General features: G+C 48.8%; 1 protein-coding gene across 2 annotated transcripts; it reads right to left on the bottom strand.

The window, feature by feature from the left end:
- Positions 1–1,919: 1,919 nt before the first annotated feature.
- flrt2 (fibronectin leucine rich transmembrane protein 2) lies at positions 1,920–19,401 on the bottom strand. 2 transcript variants are annotated; one of them, XM_056428390.1, is made up of 3 exons: positions 19,188–19,401; positions 15,507–15,664; positions 1,920–7,441 (listed from the first exon to the last, which is right to left on the bottom strand). In XM_056428390.1, the coding sequence occupies exon 3, from the start codon at positions 7,037–7,039 to the stop codon at positions 5,066–5,068; it is 1,974 nt and encodes a 657-aa protein (XP_056284365.1). In that variant the 5' UTR covers positions 7,040–7,441; positions 15,507–15,664; positions 19,188–19,401; the 3' UTR covers positions 1,920–5,065. The 2 variants fall into 2 exon arrangements, with proteins under 2 accessions (XP_056284365.1, XP_056284366.1); XM_056428391.1 differs by lacking the exons at positions 15,507–15,664; positions 19,188–19,401 and adding an exon at positions 9,658–10,061.
- Between the last annotated feature and the right edge of the window lie 202 nt (positions 19,402–19,603).

Below are 19,603 nucleotides of genomic sequence, written 5' to 3'. Positions count from 1 at the left end.
AATGTAACTAATAGAGAAAACATTTTCTGAATCAATCCTACAAATTAAACATGATATTCATTTCTCACATTCCTCTGAATCTGAAATCTTTCCGCTGGTGTGAAGTAGAATCTAAATAAAACACGAGTAAAAAACGAGTTCATCAGATTTGTGCAATACTAATAATACTAAATGTACATATTACTTCCCACTGGTTGTTCCTCTATATAAATATTCATATCCATAGCTGCCAGACGCTAAACAAATTAACTGATAATATAGACTGTTTGCATTGAAGAATAAAATAGTGGCACATATGACGCGTGAAACAATGTTGTTAAGTTATGATGTAAAGTGGGAAGAAGTTATGAAATCATCACACTGGCCTCATAATGTCAGAAGCTAATATAATATCACACGCCCCTTTAAATAATAGTAACTTTGAAGCAGGGTTAGTTCACAATATAATATATTATCGTATCGTTTAAACCGGAGCGATGCTGGTGATGTCACTTCCTGTTTATGAAGTCATCGCTTCTCATTGGATGTCGTTACAGATTTTTTTAACGGGAATCATGAATAACTTTCGTAGTTCTTGTTTTGGGTTTCCGGAATTTAACAAAGTGACATCACCCGGTGTGTTTATTATGGGATGTCTGGATCAGCGGTCCAGAACCGGTGTCGTGTAAAACGATATTTTCACTGACCGGCAATAAATATGACGTAATAAAATCATACGCCCGGTATAAAAACAAACATTATGCAGCGTTATTGGGATCCTGAGCCGGTCCCGGTTCTGGGTGAAGGGCGACCCCCACGGCACGACGACAGGAAGTTGGAAACAGGATTCAGAACTTTTGACCCCAGGAGATTCCGATGGATTTTAATCCAGAACACTGTGTTGTCGTTACCCGTCAGTCACTTATCTTCACGATCCCGTGGGCTTAATTACGGGGCTAACAAATATACGTACGGCCGTTTTTCAAAATAAAACTTATTTTCCGATTTTAAAAAATCAATAAAAAAAAGTTTAATTCATTCTTTCCGAGCCACGGACCAGTACCGAGCTTCGGGCCGCGGGCCGGGGGACTCTGATCTAGATGACATGTGATTCAAGCAGCCAATCAGATTCAGCTCCCCTACTGCCCACAGTGTGCACCATCTGTTTCCTGCAAGCCAATCAGAGCAGAGGAGGGAGGCTTAAAGCGACAGACACACAGCGTGAGAACAACGACGTGTTCTCTGATCATTAAAGCGTGCGGAAATATTCCAGTTTAATCCCAAAAGACACGTACATGAACTGGGGGACGTGACGCGTCCCCTTTATCTTTTAACGGTTGCAAATAAATTGCTTCTAAGTACCTGGTAGTTAAAAGAAGCTTACACATTCTTGGTGGTTGAGCGATGGATGGACGGGGGTTGGGGTCGGACCCTTCGCGGTGCTCGTTACATAACAGCCCAGTGGAGGATGTCGGTGCCAAAGCCCACAACTGTGCAATAACAAATCATATTTTGACATGTGGGGGGGGATTTTTTGAGAAAAACATCCAATTTCCTGTTGAAAATACCGGAGCGGCACACCCTCCTCCCGCATGTGGTTAATCGTCATCGTGAATCGAGATGGGGCTAATGTGGTTTTCGCGGGCTGCAGTTCGCAGAGGCGACGTTGGGATGTGGTCAGAGGAGGAAAAAGCACCGGGACTCTGGAGGACCGGGGCGGGGGAGTCTGGGACCGGACTCTCCTGGACTCACCCCGGCCGTACGCTCAGCTGCGGTCTGAGTAGAAATAACCTGGCACGGCACAGCCCCAGTATTTAAACCCAAAGGAACTGGTCCCCCCCCCCCCCCCCCTCGAGCTCCGTCCTCAGATAGCCGGACGTCTTTCCCCGGAGCGTCGTCTTCATGTCGGCGTGGAAAGCAGAGAAAGAAGGAGGGATTGCTCCAATCCAATGGCTCTTTTTATTTTTCAAAAAAGCTTCACGTAAGTATTTACAGTTTGTGCAAAAACATTTAAAGGTTTTTCAAGGACTTTACATTGTAAGTTCAACCTCAAGGCACATACATGGAACAACATCGATATTTCATTGTGAGAACAGAAACTTTGGTTCCTAAGAAAACGCGTGGCGATGGTGCGCGGCGTCTCGATGTGGGCGGAGCCTCTGGTGCAGCGTTCTCTCAGCCGCCTCCCCCTTTCATCGGGGCGACCGCTGGACAAAAAAAAAGGTCCGAGACCCGGTTTGATTCGAGGAAATAATGACGCTAAATACGGGACATGCAGGAACCCTTTGACGGACGTGACTGACATGGGCGGTGGAGGCGTGGCCTAAGGGGAGCAACGCCGCCTCCGAACGCCGTCAGCTAAGAAACGGGATTGTTTCAACGTGATGCGACGAGCTTCTTAGGGAAGTTACCCCCCCCCCCCCCTCTCCACCGTGATAACCCCACGCTAGCGGCCTGTGTGATTCCCCCCCCGGCCCCGCCTCAAGCGGAGGCTCCGCCCTCCGGATGAACGCGCTCTCGTTAGCAGCCGTGCTAATGAGCTCGCCGCCGCTGTTCTCCCCCTTTAACGCCGTCAAAGTGTTGAAATGTGCTTTCTTCTTTCCCGCGCTCTCGTCTTCTCTTCCTTCCACTTCAAACTTCCTCCCCTCTTCATCATTCAGTCGTGCATAAAAGGTAAGGCAAACATCTGATGGGCCCGTTACACATTCACAGACAGGGTGGCGGTGGGGGGAGGGGGGGTGCTATGTGTTGTAACAGTGTGAGACCCCCCCCCCCCCCCCCACGCCTCTTCTTCTGATCAGCATCCAACTTCAAACAGGACAAAGAATACACATGAGATCACGGGTGGTGTGTGTGGGGTGATGGGCGGCTGTGGGCGGGGCTAGAATCAGATGCTTTGATAACCACAGAAGAGCTTCACGCTAATAAAACCAAAATAAAAATCTCACATATTGAGTCTTATTTTGAAGGGGAACGTCATCTGCCATGAGAATCACTCGATCCAATCAATTCATTTTCACGGTACTACTTATTTTCCACTCAAATGGAATATGCTTGATAATTGTTCACATTTAATTTTGTCCCTTTCTTGACGAGTGCTGGAAGAGAAGTTTGATACCAGTAAATATAAAGCTAACAGCAGCACAGCTAGCGTAGCTTAGCATCCAGAAGCAGCTGTGTGAAGGAGATCCGTCTGAACTCGCTCCATCTTGTCTGATCCGCGCAACACAACGGGGGGGGGGGGGGGGGGGGGGTGAGACTCTCACTTTGTGCTTTTTAGCCGATTCTCTGTTTCCAGTCCTAATGCTAAGCTAACGTAGCGTGCTGCTATCGCTAGATTCATATCTAGCTTCAGGGCGCTATCCCCCTTCTCTTATACCTCGCAGCAAGAAACTGAACTATTGATTTATTTAGTTTTCATCAGTAAATATATCTGAACTCTTTATATATATATATAACTATATTTCTGTGTGGGTTCTGCGCCTCCAAAGAGTTAACCCTCTCTCTCGTCTCCCAGCGTGAGCTCCGTGCAGCCAAGTGGAAGTAAGGGCTACATACTTTACTCCCTTTATATTTGGTGGAGGATTAAGAGGAGAAAGGGGGGGGGGGGGTTCTTTAAGGTCGGCCCCGCAAAACAAAATCTTGTCAAATCAAATAAAGTCTGCTTAAGAAGTGCATAATGAGCTCTCAGGGGCACGCCGACACAGGGGGGGGGGCTGCAGGTGCATTGTTCAGATGAGCCTCATAAATGTGCACAAAGGGGGGGCGAGCGGTGGCGCCGTGACCCCCCCCCCCCCCCCTCACATGGCCTCATGAGCGCCGGCGGAAATGAGTGTGTGCGTGTGTGTGATTGTCATTATGTGTGCGTGGGGGTGCTTTTCTTCAAACTCATCACACCCTCACACACGCACACACACAGGGGGGCCAGAGGCTCCGCCCCCTCGGTGGTGATGATCCGTATCACTCCTCCACCAACACAGAGGACGCCGTGGGCTTGAAGTGATTCCGCGTCATTAAGTCACTGGGAACAACGGCGTCTGAGTAATGTGGTGAGGGTGATGGACCCCCGGGGGGGGGGGGGGGGGGTTCAGTTTGGTGCTCCTCTGTCACACACAGGGAAACTGCCCCCTGGTGGCCGCACTCGCCACAACAGGGAGGAAGAAGAGCAGCAGCAGGACGCGGGGCTGTGAGTCGGCCCACGCTCCTCATGAGGGACAACCGCCCTTTGTTGGGTTTCAAACTCCTGGAAATAAACCTCCTGCACCTCCTGCACCTCCTCACTACAACGTGTTGAAAACGACACGTCGCTCTTTTTTTCTTTCTTCCTCCAGAGTTTTCCTCCCGCACTAAACCAGCAGAACAAAAGACGCTTTTAGTGTTCCGACACTTCAAGGGAAAATCTCGGGCCGAGGCCTTTCAGCCGCGCCGATGACGAGCCGCCCCGCGGTCCCTCGCCACCTCGGCTCGTTTCCTGCCCGGCTCCCATTAATGAGAAAGTGCACTTTTTTAACAACATAGCACCAATGGACCGGCGCTGTATTTCCACAGCGCTCTCATCAGCGTGTTTGGATTTCCCCTGCGCGGTGTTGTCTTTACTACTGTTCTGTTGGAATAGAGGTGTGTGTGTGTGTGTAGGGGGGGTTGTCGTCCTTCAGGAAACAAAAGGCCATATTTTACTTCTGTGGTTAGCAAAGGACCCCGGCCCCCTAAGGGGCCCCCAGCATCTCCGAGGCTGAAGCGACACCCGGGGGCTGCTGCTGCGATTGTACGACTCCGTGTTCCCGTACGGTACTGACCATTAAAACAACATTTAAAACCCGATGGTTCTTAAAAAAAACACACACACAAAAAAAAATAACATCTCGTATCTCTCTTTCTAAGAATAAAAAAGATAGCAGAGACCCCCACATCGTTATCCACTGTATAAATTACATCGTAGACAGAACTTGGAAATATATATAGTACAGTTATATTTCATTAGAATGTTTATGTGTTCCGTTTTCTTCACAAAAGGTGTGTGTGTGTGTGTTGCTGCACGTTCTAAGTGTGTGTGTGTGTGTGTGTGCCGCGGTACTGGTGTGCTGCCTCACGTGGGGCAGAACTCTGTGCTGGGCACGTTGCTGCTCTTGCAGTAGGCGATGCTGTTGTTGCTCAGGTGGCAGTCTCTGAACCCGATGCCCCCGTTGGGCGTGTAGATCGGCTGGATGCGGAAATCTCCCTTGAGGAGCTGCTCATTGTTCAGCGCCACGATCTGGAAGCTGGTCTCCGTCATCTCCAGGATGGAGTTGTCCTTCTTGGTGCCGGCCTCGCCGTAGTCGTCTTTCCTCCGGCCGCGGTTGTATTTCCACTTGGTCGAAGACGACCGGCTCTTCTTGTGCATGTGCCAGCAGAACAGGCTGAGCAGCGCCACCAGGACGAGGAGCACCGCCCCGCCGATGATGCCGGCGAGGAGCAGCGTGGAGTCCACGCTCCCCTGGGGCGCCTGCTCCCTGCCGGGGGGCTTGGCGGCCGCCGCGGCCTTGGTCCTGGCCTCGGAGCATATGGTATCCTCTCCGGGCCGGTAGGAGTTCAGGCTGTCCAGCACGTGGACGCAGATCCGATACACGGACCGCGGCTCCAGGCCGGTGAGGCCGACGCGGCGCCGCTCGCCGCTCACCGTCCTCTCCCGCATCGCTTCGTTCGTTTGGCTCGGGCCCCTTTTGACCCACGTGACCTTGTAGGCCGCGACGGTGAAGTAGGACGCCCAGCTCACCTCGATGCTGGTGGCGTTGGCCACGTGGAAGGAGATCCGGAGCGGGTCCTCGTACGGCGGCAGGGGCCCGGCGGGGTTGTGGCGGACCGGGGGCGAGGGAGGCGAGGGGGAGGCCAAGAAGTACGGCGCGGACGTGGCGGCGAGGGCGGAGGACGTGGCGGCGGTGGTGGGCGGGGCCGGGGGAGTGGAGCGGACGGTGGGCCGGGGCGGCCGGTCGACCTCCGCCGGGCAATCGATGATCTCCAGCGTGAGCTCCCGGATCGCCATGCCGCGCACCTTGTTGGGACTCAGGCACACGAACCCCCGGGCGTTGAGCGAGGACGGCAACGCCTTGAGCCAGACCAGCACCCACTTCACGGCGCAGTCGCAGCGCCACGGGTTGTTGCGCACCACGAGATGCCGGAGGCTCGACAGCCCGTCGAACACGCCCCGCGTCAGAGTCTGCAGCCGGTTGCCGGAGATATCCAGTTTCTCCAGCCGGACGAGCTGGGCGAAGGCGGCCACGGGGATCTGGTCCATCTGGTTCTCCTGCAGGCTGAGCTTGACCAGCGACTGGCTGGGCAGCAGCGGCGGGGGGAAGGTGAGGGAGTTGCGGGCCAGGGCCAGCTCCCGGAGGGTGGCGAGCTCCTGGAAGGTCCCCGGCGCGATGCCCTCGTCCGTCAGCAGGTTCCCGTCCAGCAGGAGGCGCTGCAGGCGGGTCACGTTCTGGAAGGCCTCCTCGGCGATGTGGGCGATGCGGTTCTCGTCCAAGCGCAGCTCCTTCAGGTCCTCGGGGAGGCCGATGGGAACGCTGCTCAGGTGGTTCTTGGTGAGGAAGAGGAGCTTGAGGCTGACCGCCTCCCGGAAGGCGCCCTCCTCCACCCCCACCGTGGAGATGGAGTTATCGTCGAGGTGCAGCTCCTCCAGCCGAGTCAGCTGGGCCAGCGCCGCCTTGGAGATGGTTTGGATATTGTTCTCCTGCAGATGAAGGACCCGGGTGTTTTTGGGCAGGTTGATGGGGAACTCATCCAGCTGGTTGCCGTAGAGAAACACCGTCTCCACCGAGGCCACATGGTGGAGCTCCAGGGGGAAGCCGGCATTGTTTATCTGGTTGTTGTGGAGGAAGAGGACCTTGAAGCCCTCCTTCATCCCGAGGGGCACCGACGTCAGGCTGCGCTCGTTGCAGTACACGAACGGCGTGTCGCAGCGGCACTCCGCCGGGCAGGAGGCGCCCGGGAGGAAGTGCATCTGCAGGCTCAGGATGACCGTCAACCAAAACTGAAGGAAAGAAGCCCAATCTTTATTCCAGGGTCCAACCAGAAACTCCATCGTGGAAAAAAAAAGGAGGAAAAAAAGCCCAGCAAAAAAATTAAAAAATAAAGAAACTCGGAAGGGATTAAACAAATACGAAGATCGGAAGAGGAAACGACGAATACATCCAGTCCGACTATGGGAGTTCGGTAATGACGCAGGAGAGGAAGGGAAGAGTAATCCTGTGGATGCTCGTCCTCAGCTGGAGCGCGCCGGTCTCGTTAGCGGTGGCCGGTCCTCTGACTGACTCCATCCACGCCGAGACATCCGACCGTCGCAGCACTCGTCACTCGGCGCTCCACGCGGAGCTCAGCCGGGGCCGACTGGATGCCGCCGCAGGCTCCACCCGTCTGTCCGTCACACGCTGCCGGTCCCCGACCAGGGCGCCGTCCAGGGGGGGTGACATTTGGATACGGAGACCTGTGGGAAAACAAAGAAATATGAGTATATTTAGGGGGTGGCCTGGGGGGGGGGGCTCTATTCCCCCTCTCTTTCTCTCTTTATTTGACATACAAACGTGCACACACACGCATACCAACTGTCTTTCCATTCCTCACCCCCCCCCCACACACACACACACCCTTCTCCCCCTCTCCCCAAAACACAAAACACGTCGTTCCCTGCCGATGACAAAAAGAGGAAGAAGAAGGAAAGAGAGAGAGTCGTCTAACCATCTGATAAATATTCAGACCAGCTCGTGCACATCCGGTGTCACAGACATAAAGAAGGCTTTTATCCCGCCCGCCGTATCAAAGGAGGGAATAGAGCTCTGAGCGACCTCCACGCCGCCGAATGGAAAACATGCAGGAAAAAAAGGCCGACGAAGACGAAGACGAAGACGCCGCCGTGTCAGTTTGAGGCCCGGGATGCTTCCCGGAGGAACGCCGGTAAACACTCGAGTGCTTACAGTCAACAGGGGGAGATTGCTTCTTGCCGGTGGCTTAATGGAGGCGCTGGTTGCAACGCGTCGTCCTGAAAGCACCACCAACCCCCCACACACACACACACACACCAAAAAGTCCACATTTAAGGCCGCGAACACGTCGCCTCCGCCTCCCGCCGTGTGACTTACGCGAGCTGCCAGACGGAGCGGGACCGGAGGATAACTCACAGCCTCCGCCCGCGACGACTGATCCGTACGGGCCATTTGTTCCTCAGCGTGGGGGACGCTCGGAGCCAAGCTCAGGGCCCGACAGTAGACCCCCAAATCAATTATTCCAAGTTTTATGACCCATCACGTACACACACACACACACACACACGATTGAAAGATAGCGGTTGTCATCGGTGGCGTTCAGCTTCCCCGGAGCTCCACCCTGAGTCAATGTTGGCCGGCCCGCCGTCGGGGGGGCTGAGCGCTCAGCCGCGAGGCCGCAAGGGAGGAGGGAGGAGGAGCGTGCAGGAGCCGCCATTTAGTCAGAAGATAATGAGTCATTTCACTTGTGTCATCCGGCCGGCCGTGACGGGAAGTGTAGTGAGTTAAAAAAAAAAAAAAAGGAGAAAGAAAAAAGGGAGAGGGAGAAGCTGGTGGAGGATCCTCCGTCTCGTCCCCGAGCCGCCGGTCGACGGGAGGGAAGCCGAACCCTCTTTGTGGCAGAGATGGAGAAACCATCGGGTGACACACATCTGTGATCTACTTTTCGAAATTGAAAGAGCTAAATTTAATCAAATAAGCGCTTGAGGGGTGTGTGTGTGTGTGTGTGTGGGGGGTATATAGGCGATACCACATAAATGTGCTGCACACAGCAGCAGAATCAACAGCAGAGCATCGAGACGATTGTGGATGAAATGTCACATAATATATATATATATATATATATATATATATATATATGTATGTATATATATATGTATGTATATATATATATGTATGTATATATATGTATATTTATGTATATATATGCATATATATGTATGTATATATATATGTATATGTATGTATATATATGCATATATATATATGTATATATATATAACCTTAAACAGCTGCAGGTACACCGAGTCATGCATGGTGGACACGAGAGGGACCAAGGGACTAGGGGACTGAGGGAGGCTCATACCTTTCCTGTCCTGTCCTGTCCTTTCCTTTCCTGTCCTTTCCTTTCCTTTCCTGTCCTTTCCTTTCCTTTCCCCCGCCAGAGGAACGCTGAGCTTTGTGTGTCCGGCACAATCCGATTAGAAGTGGATTTAGGACAGAAAACGCAATTAAAAGTTTGTAATGGCTGTGAGGGTTGGGGGCCGATGAGAGGCGGGTTGGGGGCCGCTGGGATCGGGGCCCCTCGGAGCCACTCATGTGGAGCAGCATTAGCACCGCGCGGTGCACGGAGAGAAGAAAGGGGAAGAAGGTTCTCAGCGCTTTTAGAGCAGTAATCTGTCCCTCCGCGACGCGTCTCATTACGCACACACGGACCGGTCCTGGGATCGGTCTCTACATGTGTGTGTGTGTGTGTGTGTGTGGGACTGTGGCTCCACGGCGGGTTTTATTTATTTATGTGAGCTGGTTAACATTATTTTTTTTTAAACTTATGGAGAATGTCAAACCATGTGATTCATAATTAAATTTAAATAATAAGTGGATGCCCATGCGTGTCCTCTGTGTCCACTCCGCCGGGTAGAGAGAGAAACGTCCACTGTACCTTTGGAGATTCTTCTGCATCCATTAGAGAGAGAAAAAACGCGCGACCGCCGCGTTCAACTTTTCCGTTCTCTGCGCCTCGGTCCGTCACGCGCCGCCGCGTGCCCGCGAGCAAAGGTCCGTTCGGTTCTGCGCGTCGGTTCCGAAGAGCAGCGTGAGCCCGGAGAGTCGACGCGACATGGACATCTTATTCTGCCCGCATGGGTCCCCCCTCCTCCGGCTGAAGGCTTGCGCGTCCGCGCTCCTCGCCCGCCTGCCGTCCGCACTTTATTGTTTTGTGCGTGTGAGCGCGCGTGCGCGTGTGCGTGTGTGCGCTTGTCTGGTTCTCCAGCTCCCGGGGACGCTTTCACCACCACCTCCTCTCTCCGCTTCTAACTCAACGGCACCGACTGAGGAGCGACGGAAAGCGGCGCCCACCTCCTCTCCCCCTGCCGCGCGCCGCCCCCGCCGAAGTGCTCGCCCCCCCGGGCCATGGCGGCCAGCTGCGTCCGTCCGCGGTGTCAGAGGCGTCAGAGGCGTCAGAGGCGCTGTGCAGAGCGGGGCGCAAACTTGCCTTGGAGTAGCCGACCGACGCAGCTCCGAGCCCGGACTCCCCGAGTTGTTTTCTTTGATGGATCCAGTTGATAGTGCGACGTGTGCTCTCTGCTCAGCTCACTCCCTCTCTCTCTCTCTCTCTCTCTCTCCCTCACCCTCTCTATGCCTCTCTCTCTGGCCCCCTCCCTCTCTCTCTCTCCCTCCCTCTCTCTCGACCCCTCCCTCTCCCCTCCTTGGAGTAAAGAATGTCTCCTCCAGCAGCTCCGTGGTGGTGGCTGTGAGCCACAGATCCTCCCCGCTGCCCTCATGCTGCAGAGCAAAGCCTCAGAGTCTCAGAGTCCAGGGTCTCAGAGTCTCAGAGTCTCAGCGTCTCAGAGCCTCAGAGTCTCAGAGTCCAGGGTCTCAGAGTCTCAGAGTCCAGGGTCTCAGAGTCTCAGAGTCTCAGAGTCTCAGAGCCTCAGAGCCTCAGAGTCTCAGAGTCTCAGAGCCTCAGAGTCTCAGAGTCCATGGTCTCAGAGTCTCAGAGCCTCAGAGCCTCAGAGTCTCAGAGCCTCAGAGTCTCAGAGTCTCAGAGTCTCAGAGTCCAGAGTCTTAGTGTCTCAGAGTCTCAGTCTCAGAGTCTTAGAGTCTCAGAGTCTCAGTCTCAGAGTCTTAGTGTCTCAGAGTCTCAGTCTCAGAGTCTTAGAGTCTCAGAGTCTCTCCCGGCCTCCGTCTACATTTGAAACACACATGAATCCAAGCTATTATTATTATAATTATGAACTGGATGGAAAGTCACACTCACAGAACAAAAGACGGTCTTTGGTTTCACTCCTGGTCTTGGTGGCCTTGTCCCTGAAGGCCTTCTTTGGGGTGGTTTAGAGGGACCGTGCCCCTGAAGGGCCTTACAGGTGGTGGTTTAGAGGGACCGTGCCCCTGAAGGGCCTTACAGGTGGTGGTTTAGAGGGACCGTGTCCCTGAAGGGCCTTACAGGTGGTGGTTTAGAGGGACCGTGTCCCTGAAGGGCCTTACAGGTGGTGGTTTAGAGGGACCGTGCCCCTGAAGGGCCTTACCTGTGGTGGTTTAGAGGGACCGTGCCCTGAAGGGCCTTACAGGTGGTGGTTTAGAGGGACCGTGTCCCTGAAGGGCCTTACAGGTGGTGGTTTAGAGGGACCGTGTCCCTGAAGGGCCTTACAGGTGGTGGTTTAGAGGGACCGTGTCCCTGAAGGGCCTTCTTTGGGGTGGTTTAGAGGGACCGTGCCCGCTGTAGTACCGCTACCCTCCACCGGTTCGAGGCATTCAGATGCCATCATGTAATAATTCAGCAGCGCTTCATTCCGCACGCACACACACACACACACATGCACACACACACACACACACACACACGCACACACACACACACACACACACACACACACACACACACACACACATCTGCCTTAATCTCTTTGTCCAATAAGACTTTACAACGCTGTGCACACAAACGCACAGCTGGAGATTATAATGTTAATATTTAAACACACACATTTAGAAGATACCCTTTCAAATTGAATTGAAATTAAACTGAGTCTCATACCTTCACATTTAAAAAAGAAATAACTTTCTCACGAATGAAAGGTCGAACTCATCAGTAGCGATAACCCACCTGTAGCCAGCTGACTGCCCGTTGGCCGTTAGCATAGCATGGCTACCGTTAGCTTAGCATGGCTAGCATTAGCGTTGCTCTGGAGCTCATTGAGGATTAAAAGTAAGCCGCTATTTATAAACGTGTAGCTGTGATTGGTCGGTTGGTCGGTTGGTGCTCCCCAGGTGTTCATAGCTCACCAGAAGCAGGACGTTCAGTGTACCTGCTTCAAGTATCGCTAACTCCAGTCACTCGGTAACTCCTCCCCGAGCTCGGGGAATGACAGAGTCTCTGTATCCGGAGCTAACTACAGCTACAACGAGCATGTGGCGGATGGAGTCATTGACTTGTCCCTGTGCGCTGCATCGTATCATTTAAATCAAGGATGAATCAAACAGTGGGAACAATCTAACACCGTGAATCATGACAAGCGGCCGGTTGTGATTCCCAGGGCGGTGAACACCATTTACCGGCCTTCGTCCCACCGCTCGCCGTCTTTCTTTCAATCATTTCATTTTAAGTTTTTACACGTTACACCAGATGACCAAAAACAACAACGAATAAATAAAAATTCCATAACAACCAACAAAAAATCAGACAAGGAAACTAAAAGAGCATGTTCCATATTGAACCTAATCAGAGTTAAGTGTCTTGCTCAAGGACACTTCACCTCGGGCAGGGATTGAACCTCCAACCCCCTGACTGAAAGACGGACGTGCTACCCACTGACCCACAGTCGCCCAAGCCTAATGCAAGTGCTGTACGTGCATCTCGAAATGACTAAAAGCGACCCAGTGCTTATCCCATTTAGTTATTGAAGAGTGAATATTATAACGCATTGCTCTTCTTACATGTAACATGTATTGCTGAACACATGCATGACCTCATCAACATGTCGGTATCTTAATGTTTCATCCAGATCTCTTCCCTCCCAGAGCGTCGCAGACAAAACCAGCGTCCACCCAGGCTCCAGTGACCTTTGCCCCCGGTGCATCGGCAGATCCAGGGTGGACCAGCGAGGGCGTGTTCAGACTCTGTGAAAGCTTCTCTCGGGGTTAGACCTCTGCAGCTTCTGTGGGGAAGGAGCTCGAGCCGGCAATGGAATTATTCAATAAATATCTGTTCAATAAATATTCAAAGACATTGGAGTGTTTATCTATTTCAGGGCGTCCGACTCATCACCGGGGGCCACTTCAGCGTCATGGCCGCCCTCAAAGGGTTGTTTCTGAAATATAAATGTATAAACTACTCACCAATATATTGTTAAATAACTCTTTTTACTTTTGATTATAATTTATTTGAGTGTATAAATATTGTACATATGAATATTTCTCTAATATTATCACATAAATCCATTTTATTTGAAACCTTCAAAGTAAAAGCACAGGATATTTGTCTTTTCTTTTCTTGTAATCTTAGTTGCTTATATTGCATAGCTTTTAGGATATTTTAACTATGTGTTGTAAAGCGTCTTTAAGTATTTTGTAAAGCGCTATAGAAATGTAATGTATTATTATTATTATTATTATTATTATTATTAAAAGACATTGGAGTGTTTCTCTAAAGCAGGGTGTCAGACTCATGTCCCCCGGGGGCCACGTCAGCGTCATGGCCGCCCTCAAAGGGTTGTGACTGAAACATATAAACTACCCAACATATTGTTAAATAACTCTATTATTGTTTATTTGAGTGTAGAAATATTGTACATAGAAATATTCTTTAGTATTATAACATGAATCCATTTAATTTGAAACCTTCAAAATAAAAGCACAGGATATTGTTCTTACATTTCTTTAAGAAAAGGTGATTATGTGTCTTTCATTTAATTTGAAACCTTCAAAATAAAAGCACGGGATATTTTTCTTAAAAGACATTTGAGTGTTTCTTTATATCAGGCGTGTCAGACTTATGTCCCCCGGGGGCCACGTCAGCGTCATGGCCGCCCTCAAATATATAAACTACTCCCCAAACTATTGTTAAATAACTCTCTTTACATTCGATTATTGTTTATTCGGGTGTAGAAATATTGTACATATGTACATTTCTCTAATATTATAACACAAATTTAATTTTGAACGGTCACATGACCTCCACGGATCCTTTGATCTCCTCCTTCAGTTGCCAAATGGTATTAAAGTAGCCGTTTGACTCTCGGGGAGCCGCTCCATCCCCCACCCCCCCACGAGGAGACCCCCCACCAATTAGGAGGCTCGCGCCCCGACAGCCAGATGTCACTTAGTCTCTCATCATGTGAGATAATGTGTTTGTTCTCAGCGTTTGCCTTTCATGTTTCATTTGGACCGGCTCGGCCCGAGACGGACGGCCGCCGCGAGGCTCAGTCCGCGGCATTTAAATCCTCCGTGAATCAAAGCTTCTGTGCGCGTCGTGAATTATTGATCGAGTGAATTGAGAGGAAACGGGCCGATGTGTCTTTTGTTTGCTGCTCCGCATCGTTGAACGTCTCGTTTCTCTGCTTCTAACACGAACATCAGGATAAAGAGACGGACAGTGGAGCCTCGACAGAATGAAATGCTCCCGACCTTTTACTGACCTTTTACAAATATATATATATATATATATATACATACATATGTATATATACAAATATATATATATTTGTATATATATAAAGTATATATATAGACATATGTATATATATATTTATATATATATATATGTGTATATATATATATAAATATACATATATGGAAATATATATATATAAATGTATATATGTATATATATAAATATATACATATACAGGACTGTCTCAGAAAATTAGAATATTGTGATGAAGTTCTTTATTTTCTGTAATGCAATTAAAAAAACAAAAATGTCATGCATTCTGGATTCATTACAAATCAACTGAAATATTGCAAGCCTTTTATTCTGATTTATTGCTGATTATGGCTTACAGCTTAAGAAAACTCAAATATCCTATCTCTAAATATTAGAATATCATGAAAAAGTATACTAGTAGGGTATTAAACAAATCACTTGAATTGTCTAATTAACTCGAAACACCTGCAAGGGTTTCCTGAGCCTTGACAAACACTCAGCTGTTATAAATCTTTTTTTTTACTTGGTCTGAGGAAATATTAAAATTTTATGAGATAGGATTTTAGAGTTTTCTTAAGCTGTAAGCCATAATCAGCAATATTAAAAGAATAAAAGGCTTGCAATATTTCAGTTGATTTGTAATGAATCCAGAATGCATGACATTTTTGTTTTTTTAATTGCATTACAGAAAATAAAGAACTTTATCACAATATTCTAATTTTCTGAGACAGTCCTGTATATATATATGTACTGTATATTGATACCCATATATATGTGTATATATACATATATATACATATAAGTGAATAAGGTCAGTATTGCACAATCACAGAGTAAATACTGCTCCGCCCTCTCTGGGATCTCAAAGTGGAAGTCCCCTCCGGACCAGAGACCTTCCCACAGTGTTGGCGTGGTGTGTTTACTCTCCTCGCTTGTGCACCTTGATAACGGTGCAGACACACATGACCCCCAGCACATCAAAGCCGGATCAGTCCATCTCCTCCCCCCCCCCCCCCAACCCACCCTCCCGCTCCACTTCCACAGCAGCGTGGAGGGGAACGGGAACCCACTCAGATATGCAGAAATGTATTCCTTTATACTCCTGCTCCTCCCCCGGAGACATCATTAGCCAATCACGTGCATGGATTTACCTCTGGACAGCGGGAGGCTCTTCAAGGTGACAGCCACATCGGCGTTATGAAACACGTCTCCCGCAAGTATCGGCAGGATCTGTGGCCAACCGACGGGGGTGTTGCACATCGCCGAGGGTGTGGTCCAATCAGCCGCCTGCCCCTCCTCCAGGCTATTTCTTAAACAGAAATATGCCAATATTATTCTGAGTGGGCGATCAATGCGTTTATTAATATCCGAGGCAATATAAAGATGTTTACCCGCCCCGGTTATTAAACAACACGCAGCGGATGTGTTGACAGCAGAGAGCCGGCGGCACGCTGATGTTCCACTGAGCTGGGAGGACGCTACGCCCAACAAGTGGGTTCTCCTACACACAGAACAACAATGGTTCTCTAAAAGGCTTTGTGGTTCTACGAAGAACCATCACCGACTGAGGAACCATTTTTAAGGTTCTTTGAGACACCTTCATAGGTTCTCTGAAGAACTATTTGAGGAAATGGTTCTTTAAAGAACCCTGGTTTGAAAGGGTCTTTGTGGAACCAGATATAGTGCCTTAAAGAACGACTTTTCAAGGTTCTTTGAGACACCTTCATAGGTTCTTTGGAGAACTCTTTAAGGACATGGTTCTTTAAAGAACCCTGGATTAAAAGGTTCTCTGTGGAACCCAAAATGGTGCCTTAAAGAACCATTTTTAAGGTTCTTTGAGACACTTTTATAGGTTCTTTGAAGAACTACTTAAGTAAACGGTTCTTTAAAGAACCCTGGTTTTAAAGGTTCTTTCTGGAACCAGAAATGGTGCCTTAAAGAACCATTTGTTTCAGGTTCTTTAAGACACATGTATAGGTTCTCTGAAGAACTCTTTAAGGACATGGTTCTTTAAAGAACCCTGGTTTGAAAGGTTCTTTGTGGAACCAAACATGGTGCCTTAAAGAACCATTTGTTTAAGGTTCTTTAAGACACATGTATAGGTTCTCTGAAGAACTCTTTAAGGACATGGTTCTTTAAAGAACCCTGGTTTGAAAGGTTCTTTGTGGAACCAAATATGGTTCTTCTATGGCATCGCTCTGAAGAACCATTTTCGGTTCCCGATGGCACCTCCATGTCTCCGTGAGTACTTTAGGAGTTTCCTGTTATCGCTCCGAGCGTAACCTCGTCGTGATTGACGGACACTGGAACAGCCCAACGCTCAGCGGCGAGGACGCTTTACGAGAGGAGGCGCTATCTCCCGCCTGACGGAGCGGAGCCCTCGAAAGAGACGGAGCGACGTTTAACAATATTTACGGGGCCGTCTGAGGCGTGAGCGTTTAGAACCGAGGCGTATCGGATCGATCTGCGAGGCTCCGGGTGCAGAAAGGTTCCTCCGGGGCGCCCAGAGGCCGACGACGCTCCTGTGAGTCACGGAGGGGGGCAAAGTGAGCGCTGCCCGCCGCTAATGGAGGCTGTAAAGAACACTGACTGAGGGGGAGGGGGAGGGGAAGTGGACAGGAAGAGAGGGATGTGCATTACTGTTTATTCAATAACTCAAACTTTAGCGCCGGGTACTCGAGGCCCTCGTGTTCCGACGTGTGCCGTGCAGCATGCACTCCCCCCTTAAAGGGGCGCGCCGCCCTCTGGGAGGTCTTTGTTCTGCGTGTCCAGTGTGCCGGGCAGGAAGTCGTTGTTTGTGTCTAGATTCACGTTAGATTCCACTCGCGGAGCCAGAAGCCGCTTCACGAGGATTCCTCTGTCTTGACGTTGAAGCGCCGGAGGCCTCGTGGCGTTCCTTGTTTACGGTTCTACTAGCGCTAAACCGCAGGAAGGGCACTTGTGCTTTCATTCAACATCTGCACTTCCTCTTCCTTTCAGTCGTTTCCTCCATTTCCTTCTCCTGTCGAGCACAGACGCATGGAGGTGCCATCTGGAACCGAAAACGGTTCTTTAGAGTGATACCATGGCTTAGAAGAACCATTTGTGGTTCCACAAAGATCCTTTCAAGTCAGGGTTCTTTAAGGAACCGTTTCCTGAAAGAGTTCTTCAAAGGAACTTATAAAGGTGTCTCAAAGAACTTTTAAAATGGTTCTTTAAGGCAATATTTTTGGTTCCAGAAACCTTTCAAACCAGGGTTCTCTAAAGAGCCATTTCCTTAAAGAGTTCTTCAAAGAACCTATAAAGGTGCCTCAAAGAACCTTAAAAATGGTTCTTTAAGGCACCATTTTTGGTTCTAGAAAGAACCTTTCAAACCTATAAAGTCTCTCTAAGAACTTATAATGTTGCTTCAAATGAAAACATGGTTCTCTAGTAGGTGATGGTTCTTTGTAGAACCACAAAGCTGTTTAAAGAACCCTTTAATGAGCATTATGGTTCTGTGTGTAGCTGGGTTCATGATGTCGTGACGTACTTCTTCACCAGAGAAAAGATCCTTATGCTTTGTATTGAGACGTAAAACATGTAAATCGGTGTCTCTGTAATGAGATATGGATAAGCCCCGCCTCTCTTCTCCCCTCAGCGTGTTGTTTGAGTGACGCTTCTGTTCCACAGCTCAACGCTTTTCAGATTAACCTTCGCTGGATTTTCTTCCTGGAATAGTGTTGAGTCATCATGTTGTCTCCGTTTGTGAGTAAGGTATGCGTGGTGGTTTTTTTAGCTTACGTGTTTGTGTGTGTGTGTGTTCTGAATATTCTACGGGTGGAGGAACCACACAGAGTGGAGGAACCACAACTGGAACCAGACAGGGTGGAGGAACCACAGAGAGAACTCAACAACGCTGATTAGTGAAAAACAGCCAACAGCCTACATATATATACATATACTGTATATATATATATATATATATATGCATATACATATATATATATGTGTATATTTATACATATATATACTTATATATATAGGTATATAGATGTATACAGGACTGTCTCAGAAAATTAGAATATTGTGATGAAGTTCTTTATTTTCTGCAATGCAATTAAAAAAACAAAAATGTCATGCATTCTGGATTCATTACAAATCAACTGAAATATTGCAAGCCTTTTATTCTGATTTATTGCTGATTATGGCTTACAGCTTAAGAAAACTCAAATATCCTATCTCTAAATATTAGAATATCATGAAAAAGTATACTAGTAGAGTATTAAACAAATCACTTGAATTGTCTAATTAACTCGAAACACCTGCAAGGGTTTCCTGAGCCTTGACAAACACTCAGCTGTTATAAATCTTTTTTTTTACTTGGTCTGAGGAAATATTAAAATTTTATGAGATAGGATTTTAGAGTTTTCTTAAGCTGTAAGCCATAATCAGCAATATTAAAAGAATAAAAGGCTTGCAATATTTCAGTTGATTTGTAATGAATCCAGAATGCATGACATTTTTGTTTTTTTAATTGCATTACAGAAAATAAAGAACTTTATCACAATATTCTAATTTTCTGAGACAGTCCTGTATATACATATATTTACACATATATGTATATATATATATACTTACACGTATTTAGATATATATACACATAAATATATATAGTTATATATATCTATATATATATATGTGTATATATATATTTATATCTATCAGTCATATAATGTCAGTATTGCATAATCACAGAGTAAATACTGCTCCGCCCTCACTGGAATCTCAAAGTGTTTAACAACTCCGGTTGGTAAAAAACAGCCGTGAAGTTTACACATAAATGTAAAAACTCCCGTGAGACGGGAACTTACAGGAGAGGAGAAGAGGAGGAGAAGAAGAGGAGGAGAATGGACAGATGCCAGTAGAGGGCAGGTCCAGGGGTCAGGCGGCCCTGATCCTCCTGCAGCCCCTGCAGCTGTGCTGCTGTTTGAAGTCACATCTGGGTTGCATTTCCCCTCCTGACTGCAGCGAGGAGGAAGTCCTCTAGTGGGGGACGGGGCTGCAGAGCCTCCTCCTGCCTCCTCCCGCCTCCTCCCAGCCTCCACCAGACCTCGATGTGCAGGTCTCACTGAACCTCCCTCCCGACCCGGCTGGATCCGGGCTCACAGACTTCCCCTCAGCCCGTGTCGGTGGGAGGAGTCATGATTATGACCACACAGCTGAGCTTAAAGAGGACAGATTGTCCTCAGCGTCTCACGCTGCTCATTAACATGTGTTTTACATTTAG

This window comes from Pseudoliparis swirei, chromosome 12 (genome assembly GCF_029220125.1).
Source record: "Pseudoliparis swirei isolate HS2019 ecotype Mariana Trench chromosome 12, NWPU_hadal_v1, whole genome shotgun sequence".
Lineage (NCBI taxonomy): Eukaryota > Metazoa > Chordata > Actinopteri > Perciformes > Liparidae > Pseudoliparis > Pseudoliparis swirei.
This window is presented reverse-complemented; position numbering and strand designations above follow the sequence as displayed.